Source organism: Dendrobates tinctorius, unplaced genomic scaffold (assembly GCF_039654945.1).
Source record: "Dendrobates tinctorius isolate UK_male_01 unplaced genomic scaffold, ASM3965494v1 ptg000211l, whole genome shotgun sequence".
In the NCBI taxonomy this organism is placed as follows: domain Eukaryota; kingdom Metazoa; phylum Chordata; class Amphibia; order Anura; family Dendrobatidae; genus Dendrobates; species Dendrobates tinctorius.
In genome coordinates, this window is record NW_027361878.1 from 4,565,450 (window position 1) to 4,586,222 (window position 20,773).

The following is a 20,773-nucleotide window of genomic DNA, read 5'->3' on the forward strand; positions in this document are numbered from 1 at the left end:
TGTTGGTGTTGAATAACAGTATGGCTTGCCTGGTACATTAACCTTCCATTTGTCAGCCATCAGGGAGCAATCTTCCACTATCTTGCCATCTGGCAATCTGCAGTCTTCGGTGGTGTTGTTCGAGCAAGTACCTAAGTTGGAACAAAACATGAAATATATATTTTAATGTTCATGCCTGCCGTTTTCTGGAGATATATAAAGCTAAAAAAATCTTAAAAGTATCTTAAATGTCACGTACCACACTGTCCTTCAGTGTTGTAGCCAAATTTACTGAATGGCAGTTTGATAACAAAGATCATTCCACTGAATGAGATGAATGCACCAATTTCTGGGATCTCCACATTCATGTTAATGCCAGCAGTAGATATAGTAATGCCATCAGTGGTGAACCCTGGATTTACCCAGTCATTATTCCATCTAATCTGTAGACAATGGTTGGAAATTGTTAAGCGGCAAATAGATAACAGTCAATGTAGTCACAATGAAATAAAATAGACAAAAGATCATAATCTTACAATAAAAAACCAATAAAGCTACAATAATAATAATAATAATAATAATAATAATTCAAAGTCCATATGGATATGGAGATTTTGGAAGTTGGCATTGTTAATTGGTGGTGCAGGAGAGTATGAATCAGGACTTGCGACTTGTTTTCTTACCCTGTTTTGCATTATTCCTTGGTACATCATACGTGTCAAAACAATTTCAGCAGATTTGTAGTAAATCAAGATAGATTGTGGACAGGATAAACCATCTTCAGCATCACAGAAGTAGTTGTCAATAAGGACCCGGAAGTTTTCATATTTGGGAGTAATCTGCTGCACAAGAACATATGTACAATTGTCCAGGAAAGTGTAATAGGTGCCATCAAAGGTGATGTAATGAGGGTCACCCCATCCGCTGCACACACCTAATGGAAGTCAAAAAAGAATTAAATCAGATTTAGATCATTGAACATTTATGTATAATAAAATAAATCTCAGATCTTTATTTAAAGTAAAACATAACACAATCTAATTGGCTTTGGATGCTTAACCTCATTAATAATAGTTTACCTTAACCTCCTCTCACCTGGCAGTAATAAGGTATTTTGGGCTTTCATTGAGTCTTTGGCTATTTTGATTTTAGATTATTAGAAAAAATAATTTGAAAGCAGATCTAACATTGCAATTATGGTTCCCTTCAAAGAGCCTAGATTGCGAGTGTAAACAGCGTCTTATGAATTTTTCTTATCATTATTATTACTTGAATGTAAAATGAGCATTTTGTAAAACTCACAATCGCATTCATATGAACAGCATCCATCTTTGCTTTTCTGAGGGGGGAATCCATTAGCACAGGACAGTGTATTTGTATCCGGACAAGTCTCTGACTCAAGGGTAACAACATTATTTCCACGGCATATGGCCTTTGTACAATCATTCAAAGTCACTGATTCATTAATCTAGATAATATAAAATACAATTAAACAGAAAAATTAAAATAGTTCTGTAACATCCAATTAGGTCAAATTAATACAAAATGGTGTCAACAATTCTACCCCAAAAAAATGTAAAGGACTCTTGACGTTGTCCGCAATTAGGCAAAAAATAGCATCATTCTTGTCTTGTCAATTGATTATGTCTAATATTCACAATTTTACCTAAATAGAGTCAACTGGTATTACCAGACACATTATGAAAAAAAAGGTGCTGTGTCTCAATGTTTTCCAACCTTATAAAGTCCATATTAGACAGCTGACATTAGTTTTGGAGTATTTATGATGTAGAATACCTTCATAATGATTGTGGAGTTGTCTTTGCCTTTCATTTCACAAGTATCAGGTATACATTTGCCACAGCACTCATCTTCAGAATCTACAAGTATCGTTCCCTAAAAGATGCAAAATAATTGGCAAATATAAAATACATTTAACTATAATGCCCATGTAAAATAAGTTGTGAATAGATAAGGACATTTGTATTTTTGATACTGACCGGTTCACACTCCGTTTTGCATATTATGGGTTGACATGAGACTTTGTATAGTGAGGTCTCTGGATCTATCTCATGTGTACAAGAACATTGCTCGCATACATTTTCATCTTGTGGAATTTTAGTTCCAAGCTATAAAAAGGAAAAAAAAAACAGAATCATTTATTTTTGTCCAACTATGATTTTCTTCTTTCATTTCAGATGTTAAAAGTTTCGCTTTTTGCACTTACTTTGTACGTGTTCTCATTGTGCACACAGACTTCTGTTGGAACTGTTTTAGAAAATCGAAATGTTTATTACAATAATATATGCAATACTTTTATTTTCATATATAAAGAAAATCGCTTCTTCACCAATGAAATAGTATAAGATATAGAAAACTGGCAAAAACAGTATGTAGTGATCTACGGCATTTTTTGACGTTCAGCTGTTAAAAAATGTTAAGAGTATATGTAGAGATATGCTGCAATTATTTTCAGTTTTTAACAAGAGTATATACTTCAATAGTTTGTGTAGTTGGGGCTTTAGGTGGACTCCATATATTAACATTCAGAACACAAAATTCCAGCTATAACCAGGCATTTTTAAGATTATGAGGAATTATGTTTGGCCGCCTGATACCTCTGCAGTCAAGTATATAAAAATATATTTTGGAAATGTAATTAGTGCTCTACCTTTTTCCTTATTTGAGATATTGAGATATACTGTACTTTTCAATATTTTACTCTCCTCGCCAAGTCTTTGTGCTCTATGACTACCTATATCAGTGTTCCCCGATTCCTGTTTTCAGGAGCCACCAACGGGTCATGTTTTCAGGATTTCCTTAGTATTGCACAGGTGATAATTACAGTCTGCATGGGCATGAATTCCATCACCTGGGCAATACTAAGGAAATCCTGAAATCATGACCCATTGGTGGCTCCTGAGGACCGGAGTTGGGGAACACTGACCTATAAGCACAATATGAGCTAGAAAAATACATTTGTAACTTTAGTTTAATTCACTCACAACGTATACCTTCAGAAAATGCATTAATGAATACATCTGGATTATTTAAAAATAGTTTTTTTCCAATAATTTTTAATAAATATTTCAGTGATTGCATATGTAGATACATACTGCAGTCCTTAACGCAGACATTGGTGACAGAGTTGAACAACATGGCTCCTTCAGGACAGAAACAGCCTTCAGTTTTATCATTCTCAGAGTTCTGAACATATCTGCAATGAGAGTAAGAATATAAATGTACATATGTGTCATATATTACTAATTGTTAATTATTCCTTTCAGTCTTAAAGGGAATGTTCCATGAAGATAATATAATTTACACATTGAATCTAACATGGAGATCTATTTATTGCCGCTACTGCAGTTATGGCTAAGGGAAGTTGTATCCAGTCATACATTGTGAAGCAAGGGGGAGATATATTTATTTAAAGGAAGTTGAGCATTAATGGCCTGTCCTTAGGATAGGTCAGCATTTTCTGATCGGTGGGGGTATGACACCGCGTACCTCAACCGATCAGCTGTTCCCAATGTTGGTGGCTGCTGGAATTGCTTAGCACAGCTCCGTTGACAGAACATTGTCCACTACCGGATAATGCAAATCTGTCCCCTGTTTAATTAACAGTACCCACCAGCGACTACTATGCGGTTGATGTAGCTGCCACAGACACCGTAAAGAGCCAATCGGTGAGGGTGCTGGGTGTCGTACCCCCACCGATCAGACTTTGATCACATATCCAAATAATACACCATCAATTTTAAAGGCCCGGATCATCTCTTTAATAGAGGGAGGTTTTCAACCAGAAGATTGCCTTTAATGATTCAGATATGTAGTCAGAAGATGGTAAGTGATGAGTTAATCCCTAAAATCTTAACTCATTTACATATCAAATGAATCCATTTTAATATCATATTTTCAGAAATAATATATGGAGATTTTTTTTGCTTTAAAGAATTCTTACTTGTTTTCACAGGTCTGGACATGCATTGGTCCACAAGGGTTGTACACCTTTCCAGCAGGGCAATCGTATGCTACATTTCAGAAAAAAAGAGCAAATTAGATAATAATCTTTACAGGGTACAACAACTGACATTGCTAATTATATGAAATGCTAGAAGTATTATAAGTAACCAAAGACACAATGAAGGAGATACAGTATATACCAGTGCAAACAACGACTCCTGAAATTAGTGCTCGAAACCAATTCAGTTGATAAGACATTATAATAAGGGAAAACAAATAAAACTACAATCTCATCGGTAGGGCAATGACTAAAAATGTTTCCCTTTAAACTGATTCTTATAGTTTTTCCCCTGTGGTTTCAAATCTTTTAAATTAAAATAAAAAAAAAACTGAAAAACACTTACGACAATGTCCTTTAGTCTTGTCTCTCCAGTCCACACAAATACCATTGGCAACGCACAAAGAGGCATAAACTTCCAAACTGGAACACACTATTTGCTCAGAGGTATTGCGCATACGACAGGCATCAAAGGCACATGCTTCATGGTAGTGATTTGGATCAATAATTTTGTGACAATCAGCAAAGACCCTTTAAAATTAGAAAAAAATACATATATTATATGTATATTACTAGAAACTAGTATTATACTATTTATTTACATAAGATTTCACAATGGCAAAAATCAGACATGGAGGTACCATTAACAAGGGACGCTATGCTTTACACACAAGGTGACAGTCACTACTGGGATGGTTACAACGCTGTGTTGATTGCAGGCAGTGAAGCAATAAAAGAAAAGTACAACCTTGGTATGATGTATTTTCTGATAAATGACACTTACACCTAGTACTCTGGCACATGCGATCCTCACACCGGACCTTGTCACTGTCCCCTGGGGACAATTAATTTTTCCTTCTGGCTGGTTATTTAATACAACGCTGCTCCCTTGTGAGCAACGGTTGTAGAAACAGCTCCTCAGTACATGTGTGATAAGTGACAAGTCGCGGTGTGCTCCTGGATTTAGTATCCTTCATCTGACTAGGTCACTTCATTTTCTGGAGATTTCAATTTTATTAATTCCATGGTCGATGCGTGTTTGGATCAGCCAAAACTCAATGAGTAAACATAAATGTGGATTTTCCTGCTGCTGCTGTTGTTGTAAATTCTGCCTCCTTCTAGACACTCACATTCATAGACTCAATCTTTCTCGGTCTCTGAAGCTGCCGTGTCATAGATATCAGCGTGAACTGCACGGCCATGATGTCCTTCTACTTGTACAACTCTTCCATCACGTTGCCATGGATCAGTACATACTTGAACACCCCGTCCGCGTCTATATCTAACACTGGAATCTGCTCCAGCCTGCGCTCCGCCATTATCTATCTGTGACAGCGCAGCAGACAATCCGTTTTCAACCTGCCCCCACCTTCTCTTTGACCAAATGTTCTGTATGTGTGTATGTAAGCCATTATGTACATTAGCATTGCAGCTCAGTCATTTTGCTCAAAGTGCAACTGTCAGGAGAACTTGCATCAGAATTTCTTCTTCTGCTGTTGTCTTTACCGAATACAGAAATTACCCATGAACTAAAAGTGAAAGCTCAGTCCCATGAGGAGAAAGAAGCAAAATTCTCTGATGAGATATAATACAATAATGGTTAGATTCATGGGTACTGTTGATTTATCAAAAAATTAAAGTTATTTTTATCCTTTAAGTGGTAATACCAGTCTCTACCTGTCAACCAGTGTATTGATATTTATGAAAAAAAAAAGGATTTTTCATAACTATCCGGAAAGATTAAAGAAACGTAAAAACAGCATTATTTTTTATTTTTATTTTTTATTATACATGTACAGTATGATCTGAAATGGATTGAGCAATTATATTCCAACTTACTCGCTTAAGATGATGTCACAAACTGCTGATGGTGGGCATGTTGGAGGTGGAGTAGGTGGTGAAGTTGTTGGCGTTGAATCACAGTTTGGCTGGCCTGTTACATTGACCTTCCAGTCTTTAGCCATCAGGGAGCAATCTTCCACTATCTTACCACCTGGCAATCTGCAGTCTTCGGTGCTGTTGTTCGAGCAAGTACCTAAGTTGGAAAAAAACGTGAAATATATGTTAATGTTCATGCCTGCTGGTTTTTTGGTGATACATATATCTAAAGCTAAAAAAATCTTAAAAGTATCTGAAATATCACGTACCACACTGTCCTTCAGTGTTGTAGCCAAATTTACTGAATGGCAGTTTAATAACAAAGATCATTCCACTGAATGAGATGAATGCACCAATTTCTGGGATCTCCACATTCATGTTAATGCCAGCACTAGATATAGTAATGCCATCAGTGGTGAACCCTGGAGTTACCCAGTCATTATTCCATCTAATCTGTAGACAATGGTTGGAAATTGTTAAGCGGCAAATAGATAACAGTCAATGTAGTCACAATGAAATAAAATAGACAAAATGGTCATCATCAGAGAATAAGAAACCAATATAGCTTATAGTACATATAATAATTCAAAGGCCATATGGATATGGAGATTTTGGAAGTTGGCATGGCTAATTGTTGGTGTAGGAAAGCTTGAATCAGGACTTGCGAATTGTTTTCTTACCCTGTTTTGCATCTTTCCTTGGTACATCATACGTGTCAAAACAATTTCAGCAGATTTGTAGTAAATCAAGATAGATTGTGGACAGGACAAACCATCTTCAGCATCACAGAAGTAGTTGTCAACAAGGACCCGGAAGTTTTCGTATTTGGGAGTAATCTGCTGCACAAGAACATATGTACATTTGTCCAGGAAAGTGTAATAGGTGCCATCAAAGGTGATGTAATGAGGGTCACCCCATCCACTGCACACACCTAATGGAAGTCAAAAAAGTGAGAAATCAGATTTAGATCATTGAATATTTATGTCTAATAAAAAAAATCTCAGATCTTTATTTAAAGTAAAACATAATATAATCTCTAATTGGCTTTGGATGCCTAACCTCATTAATAATAGTTTACCTTAACCTCCTCTCACCAGGCAGTAATAAGGCATTTTGGGGCTTTCATTGAGTCTTTTGCTATTTTGATTTTAGGTTATTAGAAAAAATAATTTAGAAGCAGATCTAACATTGCAATTATGGTTCCCTTCAAAGAGCCTAGATTGCGAGTGTAAACAGCGTCTTATGAATTTTTCTTATCATTATTAATATTTGAATGTAAAATGAGCATTTTGTAAAACTCACAATCGCATTCATATGAACAGCATCCATCTTTGCTTTTCTGCGGGGGGAATCCATTAGCACAGGACTGTGAATTTGGATCCGGACAAGTCTCTGACTCAAGGGTAACAACATTATTTCCACGGCATATGGCCTTTGTACATTCATTCAAAGTCACTGATTCATTAATCTAGATAATGTAAAATACAATGAAACAGAAAAATTAGAATAGTTCTGTTACATCCAATTAGGTCAAATAAATACAAAATGGTGTCAATAATTCTACCCCCCAAAAATGTAAAGGACTCTTGACGTTGTCTGCAATTAGGCAAAAATAGCATCACTCTTATCAGTTGATTATGTCTCATATTCACAATTTTACCTAAATAGGGTCACCTGGCATTACCAGACACGTTATGAAAAAAAAGGTGCTGTGTCTCAATGTTTTCCAACCTTATAAAGTCCATATTAGACAGCTGACATTAGTTTTGGAGTATTTATGATGTAGAATACCTTCATAATGATTGTGGAATTGTCTTTGCCTTTCATTTCACAAGTATCAGGTATACATTTGCCACAGCAATCATCTTCAGAATGTACTAGTATCGTTCCCTAAAAGATGCAAAATAATTGGTAAATATAAAATACATTAACTATAATGCCCATGTAAAATAAGTTGTGAATAGATAAGGACATTTGTATTTTTGATACTGACCGGTTCACACTCCGTTTTGCATATTATAGGTTGACATGAGACTTTGTATAGTAAGGTCTCTGGATCTATCTCATGTGTACAAGAACATTGCTCGCATACATTTTCATCTTGTGGAATTTTAGTTCCAAGCTATAAAAAGAAAAAAAAAACAGAATAATTTATTTTTGTTCAACTATGATTTTCTTCTTTCATTTCAGATGTTAAAAGTTTTGCTTTTTGCACTTACTTTGTACGTGTTCTCATTGTGCACACAGACTTCTGTTGGAACTGTTTTAGAAAATCGAAATGTTTATTTCAATAATATATGCAATACATTTATTTTAATATATAAAGAAAAGCGCTTCTTCACCAATGAAATAGTATAAGATATAGAAAACTGGCAAAAGCAGTATGTAGTGATCTACGGCATTTTTTTACATTCAGCTGTTAAAAAAAGAAGAGTATATGTAGCGATATGCTGCAATTATTTTCAGTTTTTATCAAGAGTATATATTTCAAAAGTTTCTGCAGTTTGGGCTTTAGGTGGACTTCATATATTAACATTCAGAACACAAAATTCCAGCTATAACCAGGCATTTTTAAGATTATGAAGAATTATTTTTGGCTGCCTGATACCTCTGCAGTCAGGTATATAAAAATATATTTTGGAAATATAATTAGTGCTCTACCCTTTTTCCCATTGGAGATATACTGTACTTTTCATTATTTTACTCTCCTTGTCAAGTCTTTGTGCTCTATGACTACCTACATGCACAATATGAGCTAGAAAAGTACCATATATACTCGTGTATAAGCCGACCCCCCTAATTTTGCCACAAAAAAACTGGGAAAACGTATTGATCGCGTATAAGCCTAGGATTAATGGTGGTCCAAGAAGATGCTCCTTAGATAAACCCCCCCATATGCTGCTGCACAAGGGCTAATGCTGGCCCAAGAAGATGCTCCATAAATACCCCCCATATGCTGCTGCACAAGGGTTAATGCTGCTCCATAAGATGCTCCATAAATACCCCCCATAATATGCTGCTGCACAAGGGTTAATGCTGCTGCATAAGATGCTCCATAAATACCCCCATAATATGCTGCTGCTCAAGGGTTAATGCTGCCCCATAAGATCCTCCATAAATAACCCCATATGCTGCTGCACAAGGGTTAATGCTGCCCCATAATACGCTCCATAAATACTCTCCCTTATGCTGCTGCACAAGGGTTATTGATGCCTCGTAAGATGCTCCATAAATACCCCCCATATGTTGCTGCACAAGGATTAATGCTGCTCCATAAGATGTTCCATAAATACCCCCCATAATATGCTGCTGCACAAGGGTTAATGCTGCTCCATAAGATGTTCCATAAATACCCCCATAATATGCTGCTGCACATGGGTTAATGCTGCCCCATAAGATGCTCCATAAATACCCCCATAATATGCTGCTGCACAAAGGTTAATGCTGCCCCATAAGATGCTCCATAAATACCCCCATAATATGCTGCTGCACAAGGGTTAATGCTGCCCCATAAGATGATCCATAAATACCACTTATTTGCTGCTGCCGCTGCTGCAATTAAAAAAAAAAAGACATACTCAACTCTCCGTCGCTGGAGGCCAGGTGCTGGTGTCCTGAGCCCCCGGCACTGGCGATATTTACCGGTCCCCGTTCCATTGCCGTCCACTGCTGTGTCTCCCGGCTCTCTGAAGTGACGTTTAGCAGAGGTCGCACACTGACTATGTTATCGCACCCTCTGACCTGAATGTCACAGTAGGAGGACTCGGAGACACAGCGGTGACGACGATGGAACGGGGACAGGTGAATATTGCTCTGCCCCGTCATATTCGCCTCCTCCTTGCACACGGTCTTCTCTGCAGCCCCTACTTCTCCATCGGTGGTCTGCTTCCTGCATTCAGCGGTCACGTGGTACCGTTCATTAAACTCATAAATATGCGCATATTCAAGAGTTTAATGAGTGGTACCACGTGACCGCTGAAAGAAGGAAGCAGACCACCGAGGGAGAAACAGGGGCTGCAGAGATGTGCCAGGAGGGGGTGAGTATGGTCTCTGACACCCCCGCTCCCCCTCCCCCGCCCACTCCTATATGGTATGTGACTCGTGTATAAGCCAAGAGGGGGACTTTCAGCCCCCAAAAATGGGCTGAAAATCTCAGCTTATACACAAGTATATATGGTATATTTTACTTATAGTTTAATTCACTCACAACATATATCATCAGAATATGTTTTTAATGAATAGATCTGGATTATATAAAAATAGTTTTTTCCAAATATTTTTTATAAACATTTTAGTGATTGTATTATATGTAGATACATACTGCAGTCCTTAACGCAGACTTCGGTGACAGAGTTGAACTGTATGGCTCCTTCAGGACAGAAACAGCCTTCAGTTTTATCATTCTCAGAGTTCTGAACTTCTCTGCAATGACAGCAAGAATATAAATGTACGTATGTGTCATATATTACTAATTGTTAATCAGTCCTCTCCGTCTTAAAGGGGATGTTCCATGAAGATAGCATAATTTACACATTGTATCTAACATGGAGATCTATTCTTTGCCGCTACTACAGTTATTGCTATGGGAAGTTGTGTCCAGTCATACATTGTAAAGCAAGGGGGAGATAAATTTACTTAAAGGGACTTGAGCACTAATGGCCTGTCTTTAGGACAGGTCATCAATTTCTGATTGGTGGGGGTATGACACCTGGTAATCCAACCGATCAGCTCTTCCCATTGTCGGTGGCAACCAACGTTGCTCAGCACAGCTCCATTGACGGAATAGTGGCCACCACCAGATAATGCATATCTGTCCCCTGTTTAATTAACAGTACCCAACCACAACTAATATGCGGTTGATGTAGCTGCCGCCGACACCGGGAGCAGCCAATCAATGTGTGTACTGGGTGTCGTTCACCCATCGATCAGACAATGATGACATATCCTAATAATAGGCCATCAATTTTAAAGACTCGGACCATCTCTTTAATAGAGGGAGGTTTTCAACCTGGGGATTGCCCTCAATGACTCACATATGTACTCAGAAGATGTAAGTGATGGGTCAATCCCTTAAATCTTAACTCATTTACAGATCAAATGAATCAGTTTTCATTTCATATTTACAGAAATAATATATGGAGTTTTTTTGCTTTAAAGAATTCTTACTTGTTTTCGCAGGTCTTGACATGCATTGGTCCACAAGGGTTGTACACCTTTCCAGCAGGGCAATCGTATGCTACATTTCAGAAAAAAGAGCAAATTAGACCATAATCTTTACAACGTATAACAACTGACATTTCCAATTATATGAAATGCCAGAAGTATTATAAGTAAGCAAAGACACAATAAATGAGATACAGTATATACCAGTGCAAAGAAAGACTCCTGAAATTGGTGCTTAAAACCAATTCAGTTGATAAGACATTATAATAAGGGAAAAACAAATAAAAGAACAATCTCAGTATTCAGGCAATGAATAAAAATGTTTTCCTTTAAACTGATTCTTATAGATCTTTCCCTGTGGGTGCAAATCATATAAAATGTAAAAAAAAAACCTCAAAAACACTTACGACAATGTCCTTTAGTCTTGTCTCTCCAGTCCACACAAATACCATTGGCAATGCACAAAGAGGCATAAACTTCCAAACTGGAACACACTATTTGCTCAGAGGTATTGCGCATACGACAGGCATCAAAGGCACATGCTTCATGGTAGTGATTTGGATTAATAATTTTGTGACAATCAGCAAAGACCCTTTAAAATTAAAAGAAAATACATAGATAATTATATGTATATTTCTGGATACTATTATTATAGCATTTATTCCACAATGGCAAAAATGAGACATGGATTTACCAGGAACAAGGGAATCTATGCAATACACACAAGGCGACATTCATTACTGGTATGAGGGGTGGTTGCAACCCTGTGTCGGCTTCAGGCAGTGAAGTAATAAAAGAAAAGTACAAGCTTTTATGACGTATTTTCTAATAAATGACACCACCACCCAGTACACTGGCACATGTGATCTCACACTGGACCTGGCCACAGACCCCTAGGGACAATTAATTTATCCTTCTGGTTGGTGATTTAATACACCGCTGCCCCCTCATGAGCAAGGGTTGTAGAAACAGCTCCTCAGTACATGTGTAATAAGGGACAAGTCGCAGTGTGCTCCTAGATTTAGTATCCTTCATCTGACCAGGTCACTTCATAGTTGGGATATTTCAATTTTGCTAATTCCACAGTTGATGCATGTTTGGCCCATCCAAAACTCAATGAGTAGCCATAAAGGTGGAGTTTCCTGCTGCTGCTGTTGTGGTAAATTATGCCTCCTGCTAGACACTCATATACATAGACCCAATCATCCTCGATCTCTGAAGCTTCCATGCCATAGATATCAGCATAGTGTGCCCAGCCATAATGTCCTTGTACTAGTCCAACCTTCTGATACGTTGACCCGGATCAGTACATACTTGAACACCACATCCGCATCTACAGTATATCTATCACTGGAATCTGCTCCAGCCGAGCTCTACCATCGTCTGTCCGGGACAGCACAGCAGTGATTCCACTATCAACCCGCCCCCACCTTCCCTTTGTCCAAATGTATTATAGTATATAAGCCACTATGTACACTAGCATTGTGGCTCAGCCATTTTGCTTAAAGTGCAACTGTCAGGAGAACTTGCAGCAAAATTTCTGCTTCTGCCTTTGCCTTAACTGAATACAGAAATTAACCATGAACTAAGAGTGCAAGATCAGTCCCATGAGGTGAAAGAAGCAAAATTCTCTGATAATATATATTACAAGAATGGCTAGATTCATGGGTACTGATGATTTATGAAATAAAAGTTAAGATGATGTTTATTCTTTAAGTTGTAATACCAGGCTCTACCTATGGATAAGAGAATTGATGTTTATGAGAAAAAAATGGATTTTTCATACTTACCTGAAAAGTTTGAAAAGCACAAAAAGAGCATTATTTTTATTATACATACTGTATACAGTATTATATGAAATACATTGAACAATTACATTCCAACTTACTCGCTTAAGATGATATCACAAACTGCTGATGGTGGGCATGTTGGAGGTGGAGTAGGTGGTGAAGTTGTTGGAGTTGAATCACAGTTTGGCTGGCCTGTTACATTGATCTTCCAGTCTTTAGCCATCAGGGAGCAATCTTCCACTATCTTACCACCTGGCAATCTGCAGTCTTCGGTGCTGTTGTTCGAGCAAGTACCTAAGTTGGAAAAAAACGTGAAATATATGTTAATGTTCATTCCTGCCGTTTTCTGGAGATACATATATCTAAAGCTAAAAAAATCTTAAAAGTATCTGAAATGTCACATACCACACTGTCCTTCAGTGTTGTAACCAAATTTACTGAATGGCAGTTTGATAACAAAGATCATTCCACTGAATGAGATAAATGCACCAATTTCTGGGATCTCCACATTCATGTTAATGCCAGCACTAGATATTGTAATGCCATCAGTGGTGTACCCTGGATTTACCCAGTCATTATTCCATCTAATCTGTAGACAATGGTTGGAAATTGTTAAGCGGCAAATAGATAACAGTCAATTTAGTCACAATGAAATAAAATAGACAAAATGGTCATCATCAGACAATATGAAACCAATAAAGCTACAATAATTATAATAATAATTCAAAGGCCATATGGACATGGAGAATTTGGAAGTTGGCATTGCTAATTGGTGGTGTAGGAAAGTTTGAATCAGGACTTGCGACTTGTTTTCTTACCCTGTTTTGCATTTTTCCTTCGTACATCATACGTGTCAAAACAATTTCAGAAGATTTGTAGTAAATCAAGATAGATTGTGGACAGGACAAACCATCTTCAGCATCACAGAAGTAGTTGTCAACAAGGACCCGGAAGTTTTCATATTTGGGAGTAATCTGCTGCACAAGAACATATGTACATTTGTCCAGGAAAGTGTAATAGGTGCCATCAAAGGTGATGTAATGAGGGTCACCCCATCCGCTGCACACACCTAATGGAAGTCAAAAAGAATGAAATCAGATTTAGAACCTTGAACATTTATGTCTAATTTAATAATCTCAGATCTTTATTTAATGAAAAACATAATATAATCTCTAATTGGCTTTGGATGCTTAACCTCATTAATAATAGTTTACCTTAAACTCCTCTCACCAGGCAGTAATAAGGTATTTTGGGCTTTCATTGAGTCTTTGGCTATTTTGATTTTAGGTTATTAGAAAAAATAATTTGAAAGCAGATCTAACATTGCAATTATGGTTCCCTTCAAAGAGCCTAGATTGCGAGTGTAAACAGCGTCTTATGAATTTTTCTTATCATTATTATTATTTAAATGTAAAATGAGCATTTTGTAGAACTCACAATCGCATTCATATGAACAGCATCCATCTTTGCTTTTCTGCGGGGGGAATCCATTAGCACAGGACTGTGAATTTGGGTCCGGACAAGTCTCTGACTCAAGGGTAACAACATTATTTCCACGGCATATGGCCTTTGTACAATCATTCAAAATCACTGTTTCATTTATCTAAATAATGTAAAATACAATGAAACAGAAAAATTAGAATAGTTTTGTTACATCCAATTAGGTCAAATAAATACAAAATGGTGTCAACAATTCTACCCCCAAAAAATGTAAATGACTTTTGACGTTGTCTGCAATTAGGCAAAAATAGCATCGCTCTTATCAATTGATTATGTCTAATATTCACAATTTTACCTAAATAGGGTCAAGTGGCATTACCAGACACATTATGAAAAATAAAGGTGCTGAGTCTCAATGTTTTGCAACCTTATAAAGTCCATATTAGACAGCTGACATTAGTTTTGGAGTATTTATGATGTAGAATACCTTCATAATAATTATGGAGTTGTCTTGGCCTTTCATTTCACAAGTATCAGGTATACATTTGCCACAGCAATCATCTTCAGAATGTACAAGTATCGTTCCCTAAAAGATGCAAAGTAATTGGCAAATATAAAATACATTTAACGATGATGCCCATGTAAAATAAGCTGCGAATAGAAAAGGACATTTGTATTCATGGTACTGACCGGTTCACACTCCGTTTTGCATTGTATAGGTTGACATGAGACTTGGTAAAGTGAGGTCTCTGGATCTATCTCATGTGTACAATAACAGTCCCTGCATACATTTTCGTCTTGTGGAATTTTAGTTCCAAGCTATAAAAAGGAAAAACAAAACAGAATCATTTGTTTTTGTCCAACTATGATTTTCTTCTTTCATTTCAGATGTTAAAAGTTTCGCTTTTTGCACTTACTTTGTACGTGTTCTCATTGTACACACAGAGTTCTGTTGGAACTGTTTTAGAAAATCGAAATGTTTATTACAGTAATATATGCAATACTTTTATTTTCATATATAAAGAAAAGCGCTTCTTCACTAATGAAATAGTTTAAGGTGCAGAAAACTGGCAAAAACAGTATGTAGTGATCTACGGCATTTTTTGACGTTCAGCTGTTAAAAAAAGTTAAGCGTATATGTAGCGATATGCTGCAATTATTTTAAGTTTTTATCAAGAGTATATACTTCAATAGTTTGTGCAGATTGGGCTTTGAGTGGACTCCATATATTAACATTCAGTACACAAAATTCCAGCTATAACCAGGCATTTTTAAGATTATAAAGAATTATGTTTGGCTGCCTGATACCTCTGCAGTTAGGTATATAACAATATATTTTGGAAATATAATTAGTGCTCTACCCTTTTTCCGATTTGAGATATACTGTACTTTTGAATATTTTACTCTCCTAGCCAAGTCTTTGTTCTCTATGACTAACTATATGCACAATATGAGCTAGAAAAGTACATTTGTAGTTTTAGTTTAATTCACTCACAACATATATCATCAGAATATGCATTAATGAATAGATCTGGATTATTTAAAAATTGTTTTTTTCCAATAATTTTTAATAAACATTTCAGTGATTGTATATGTAGATACATACTGCAGTCCTTAACGCAGACATCGGTGATAGAGTTGAACCGTATGGTTCCTTTAGGACAGAAACAGCCTTCAGTTTTAGCATTCTCAGAGTTCTGAACATATCTGCAATGACAGTAAGAATATAAATGTACGTATGTGTCATATATTACTAAATGTTAATCAGTCTTCAGTCTTAAAGGGGATGTTCCATGAAGATAATATAATTTACACATTGAATCAAACATGGAGATCTATTCATTGCCGTTGAGTCTTGCTTTGCAATTCACAGCTATTACAGTTTTTGCTAGGGGAAGTTGTGTCCAATCATACATTGTGAAGCAGGGGCGAGCTAAATTTAGTTAAAGGGACTTGAGCATTGATGGCCTGTTTTTAGGATAGGTCATCAATTTCTTATTGGTGTAGGTATGACACCCGTCATCCCAACCGATCAACTGTTCCCAATGTTGGTGGCTGCTGGAATTGCTCAGCACAGCTACGTTGACAGAATATTGTCCACTACCGGATAATGCACATCTGTCCCCTGTTTAATTAACAGTACCCAGCAGCAACTACTATGCGGTTGATGTAGTTGCCGCCGACACCGGAAAGAGCCAATCGGTGTGGGTACTGGGTATCGCACTCCCACCGATCAGACTTTGATGACATATCCAAATAATAGGCCATCAATTTTAAAGGCCCGGTCCATCTCTTTAGGGAGGTTTTCAACCAGAGGATTGCCTTCAATGACTCAGATATGTAGTCAGAAGATGGTAACTGAAGGGATAAAACCTAAGATCTTAACTCATTTACAGGTCAAATGAATCAGTTTTAAATTCATATTTGCAGAAATAATATATGCAAATTTTTTTTGCTTTAAAGAACTCTTACTTGTTTTCGCAGGTCTGGACATGCATTGGTCCACAAGGGTTGTACACCTTTCCAGCAGGGCAATCGTATGCTACATTTCAGAAAAAAAGAGCAAATTAGATTATAATCTTTACAGGGTACAACAACTGACATTGCTAATTATATAAAATGCTAGAAGTATTATAAGCAATCAAAGACACAATGAAGGAGATACAGTATATACCAGTGCAAAGAAAGACTCCTGAAATTGGTGCTCGAAATAAAATTCAGTTGATAAGACATTATAATAAGGGAAAACAAAAAGAGCAATCTCATCGGTAGGGTAATGACTAAAAATGTTTCCCTTTAAACTGATTCTTATAGATTTTCCCCTGTGGGTGCAACTCTTATAAAAATGTAAAAAAAACTAAAAAACACTTACGACAATATCCTTTAGTCTTGTCTCTCCAGTCCACACAAATACCATTGGCAATGCACAAAGAGGCATAAACTTCCAAACTGGAACACATTACTTGCTCAGAGGTATTGCGCATACGACAGGCATCAAAGGCACATGCTTCATGGTAGTGATTTGGATTAATAATTTTGTGACAATCAGCAAAGACCCTTTAAAAGTAGAAGAAAATACATATATTATGTGTATATTACTAGATACCAGTATTATAAAATTTATTTACATAAGATTACGCAATGGCAAAAATCATACATGGAGGTACCATTAACAAGGGACGCTATGCATTACACACAAGGTGACAATCACTACTGGGGTGGTTACAACCCTGTGTCAGCTACAAGGCAGTGAAGCAATTAAAGAAAAGTACAGCCTTGGTGCGACGTATTTTCTGATAAATTACACTAACACCTAGTACTCTGGCACATGCGATCCCCACACTGGACCTGGTCACAGTCCCCTGGGGACAATTAATTTTTCCTTCTGGCTGGTTATTTAATACAACGCTGCTCTCTTGTGAGCAACGGTTGTAGAAACAGCTCCTCAGTACATGCGTGATAAGTGACAAGTCGCGGTGTGCTCCTAGATTTAGTATCCTTCATCTGACCAGGTCACTTCATAGTCTGCATATTTCAATTTTATTAATTCCATGGTCGATACATGTTTGGATCAGCCAAAACTCAATGAGTAAACATAAAGGTGGAGTTTCCTGCTGCTGCTGCTGTTGTGGTAAATTCTGCCTCCTGCTAGACACTCACATTCATGGCCCCAATCTTTCTCGGTCTCTGAAGCTGCCATGTCATAGATATCAGCATAATCTGCCCAGCCATGATGTCCTTCTACTAGTCCAACTCTTCCATCACATTGACCTGGATCAGTACATATTTGAACAACCCATCCCCGTCTATATCTAACACTGGAATCTGCTCCAGCCTGCGCTCTGCCATCATCTATCCGGGACAGCGCAGCAGCCAATCCGTTGTTAACCCGCCCCCACCTTCCCTTTGACCTAATGTATTATAGTATATAAGCCATTATGTACACTAGCATTGCAGCTCAGCCATTTTGCTTAAAGTGCACCTGTCAGGAGAACTTGCAGCAGAATTTCTTCTTCTGCCATTGTCTTTATTGAATACAGAAATTACCCATGAACTAAGAGTGAAAAATCAGTCCCATGAGGTGAAAGAAGCAAAATTTTCTGATGTGATATATTACAATAATGGTTAGATTCATGGGTACTGTTGATTAATGAAATAAAATTAAAATTTAGTTTCTTCTTCAAGTTGTAATACCAGGCTCTACCTATGAATAAGAGTATTAATGTTTATGAAAAAAAGGATTTTTCATACCTACTCGAAAAGTTTGATGAAACACAAAAGAGCATTATTTTTTATTTTTATTATACATGTACCGCATGTTATGAAATGTATTGAACAATTACATTCCAACTTACTCGCTTAAGATGATATCACAAACTGCTGATGGTGGGCATGTTGGAGGTGGAGTAGGTGGTGAAGTTGTTGGAGTTGAATCACAGTTTGGCTGGCCTTTTACATTGACCTTCCAGCCTTTAGCCATCAGGGAGCAATCTTCCACTATCTTACCACCTGGCAATCTGCAGTCTTCGGTGGGGTTGTTCGAGCAAGTACCTAAATTGGAACAAACGTGAAATATATGTTAATGTTCACTCCTGCTTTTTTTGGAGATCTACAGTATATCTAAAGCTAAAAAAATCTTAAAAAATATCTGAAATGTCACGTACCACACTGTCCTTCGGTGTTGTAGCCAAATTTACTGAATGGCAGTTTAATAACAAAGATCATTCCACTGAATGAGATGAATGCACCAATCTCTGGGATCTCCACATTCATGTTAATGCCAGCAGTAGATATAGTAATGCCATCAGTGGTGAACCCTGGAGTTACCCAGTCATTATTCCATCTAATCTGTAAACAATGGTTGGAAATTGTGAAGTGGCAAATAGATAACAGTCAATGTAGTCACAATGAAACAAAATAGACAAAATGGTCATCATCAGAGAATAAGAAACCAATATAGCTTATAGTACATAAAATAATTCAAAGGCCATATGGATATGGAGATTTTGGAAGTTGGCATTGCTAATTGGTGGTGTAGGAGAGTATGAATCAGGACTTGCGACTTGGTTTCTTACCCTGTTTTGCATTTTTCCTTGATACATCATACGCGTCAAAACAATTTCAGCAGATTTGTAGTAAATCAAGATAGATTGTGGACAGGACAAACCATCTTCAGCATCACAGAAGTAGTTGTCAACAAGGACCTGGAAGTTTTCATATTTGGGAGTAATCTGCTGCACAAGAACATATGTACATTTGTCCAGGAAAGTGTAATAGGTGCCATCAAAGGTGATGTAATGAGGGTCACCCCATCCGCTGCAGACACCTAATGGAAGTCAAAAAGAGCGAAATCAGATTTAGAACCTTGAACATTTATGTCTAATAAAAAACTCAGATCCTTATTTAAGGAAAAACATAATATAATCTCTAATTGGCTTTGGATGCTTAACCTCATTAATAATAATTTACCTTAAACTCCTCTCACCTGGCAGTAATAAGGTATTTTGGGCTTTCATTGAGTCTTTGGCTACTTTGATGTAAGGTTGTTAGAAAAAATAATTTGAAAGCAGATCTAACATTGCAATTATGGTTCCCTTCAAAGAGCATAGACTGCGAGTGTAAGCAACTTCTTATGAATTTTTCTTATCATTATTATTACTTTAATGGAAAAGGAGCATTTTGTAAAACTCACATTCGCATTCATTATATGAACAGCATCCATCTTCACTTGTCTTGCTCACAGGGGGTAGTCCACTAGCACAGGACAGTGGCTTTGGCTCCGGACAAGTCTCTGACTCAAGGGTAACAACATTACCTCCAAGGCATATGGCCTTTGTACAGTTATTAATAATCACTGTTTCATTAATCTAGATAATGTAAGATACAATGAAACAGAAAAATTAGAATAGTTCTGTTACATCCAATTAGATCAAATTAATACAAAATGGTGTCAATAATTCTACCCCCCAAAAATGTAAAGAACTCTTGACGTTGTCTGCAATTAGGCAAAACTGGCATCACTCTTGTCAATAGATTATGTCTCGTATTCCCAACTAAATAGGGTAAAGTGGCATTACCAGACACAGATTAGGAAATAAAGAGGTGCTGTATCTCAATGTTTTGTAATATTACAAAGTCCATATAAAACTGCTGATATTAGTTTTAGAGTAATTATGAATTAGAATACCTTCAAAGTGATTGTTGAGTTGTCTTTGCCTTTCATTGTACAATCATTAAGTATACATATTCCACAGCATTCACCTTCAGAATATACGAGTTCCATTCCCTAAAAGATGACAAATAATTGGTAAATATAAAATATATTTAAATATGATGGCCATGTAAAATGAACTGTAGAGATGGGCGGACACCTCCATGTTTGGGTCTGGCTGGTTCGGTGGAAACAGTTACAAAAAGTTCAGGTACCAGAACAGTACCCGAACCCAAACAGTTTTACCAGCAAAAGCAAGCAGTCTTGTTTACATTTTCCCCTGACGAA

The 20,773-nt window shown here is 37.0% G+C and overlaps 1 protein-coding gene across 1 annotated transcript in view; it reads right to left on the reverse strand.

The window, feature by feature from the left end:
- LOC141058132 (uncharacterized) overlaps window positions 1-20,773 on the reverse strand; it is a 125,836-nt gene that overhangs the window by 62,907 nt on the left and 42,156 nt on the right. The window contains 27 exon segments of the mRNA XM_073554291.1: window positions 3,944-4,013; window positions 4,350-4,534; window positions 5,843-6,038; window positions 6,151-6,334; window positions 6,562-6,812; window positions 7,184-7,349; window positions 7,673-7,771; window positions 7,875-8,003; window positions 8,101-8,141; window positions 10,203-10,303; window positions 11,048-11,117; window positions 11,452-11,636; window positions 12,933-13,128; window positions 13,240-13,423; window positions 13,653-13,903; window positions 14,272-14,437; window positions 14,762-14,860; window positions 14,965-15,093; window positions 15,192-15,232; window positions 15,881-15,981; window positions 16,747-16,816; window positions 17,147-17,331; window positions 18,630-18,825; window positions 18,939-19,122; window positions 19,350-19,600; window positions 19,967-20,141; window positions 20,462-20,560. Of these exon segments, the coding sequence (XP_073410392.1) occupies window positions 3,944-4,013; window positions 4,350-4,534; window positions 5,843-6,038; window positions 6,151-6,334; window positions 6,562-6,812; window positions 7,184-7,349; window positions 7,673-7,771; window positions 7,875-8,003; window positions 8,101-8,141; window positions 10,203-10,303; window positions 11,048-11,117; window positions 11,452-11,636; window positions 12,933-13,128; window positions 13,240-13,423; window positions 13,653-13,903; window positions 14,272-14,437; window positions 14,762-14,860; window positions 14,965-15,093; window positions 15,192-15,232; window positions 15,881-15,981; window positions 16,747-16,816; window positions 17,147-17,331; window positions 18,630-18,825; window positions 18,939-19,122; window positions 19,350-19,600; window positions 19,967-20,141; window positions 20,462-20,560 (4,004 nt within the window).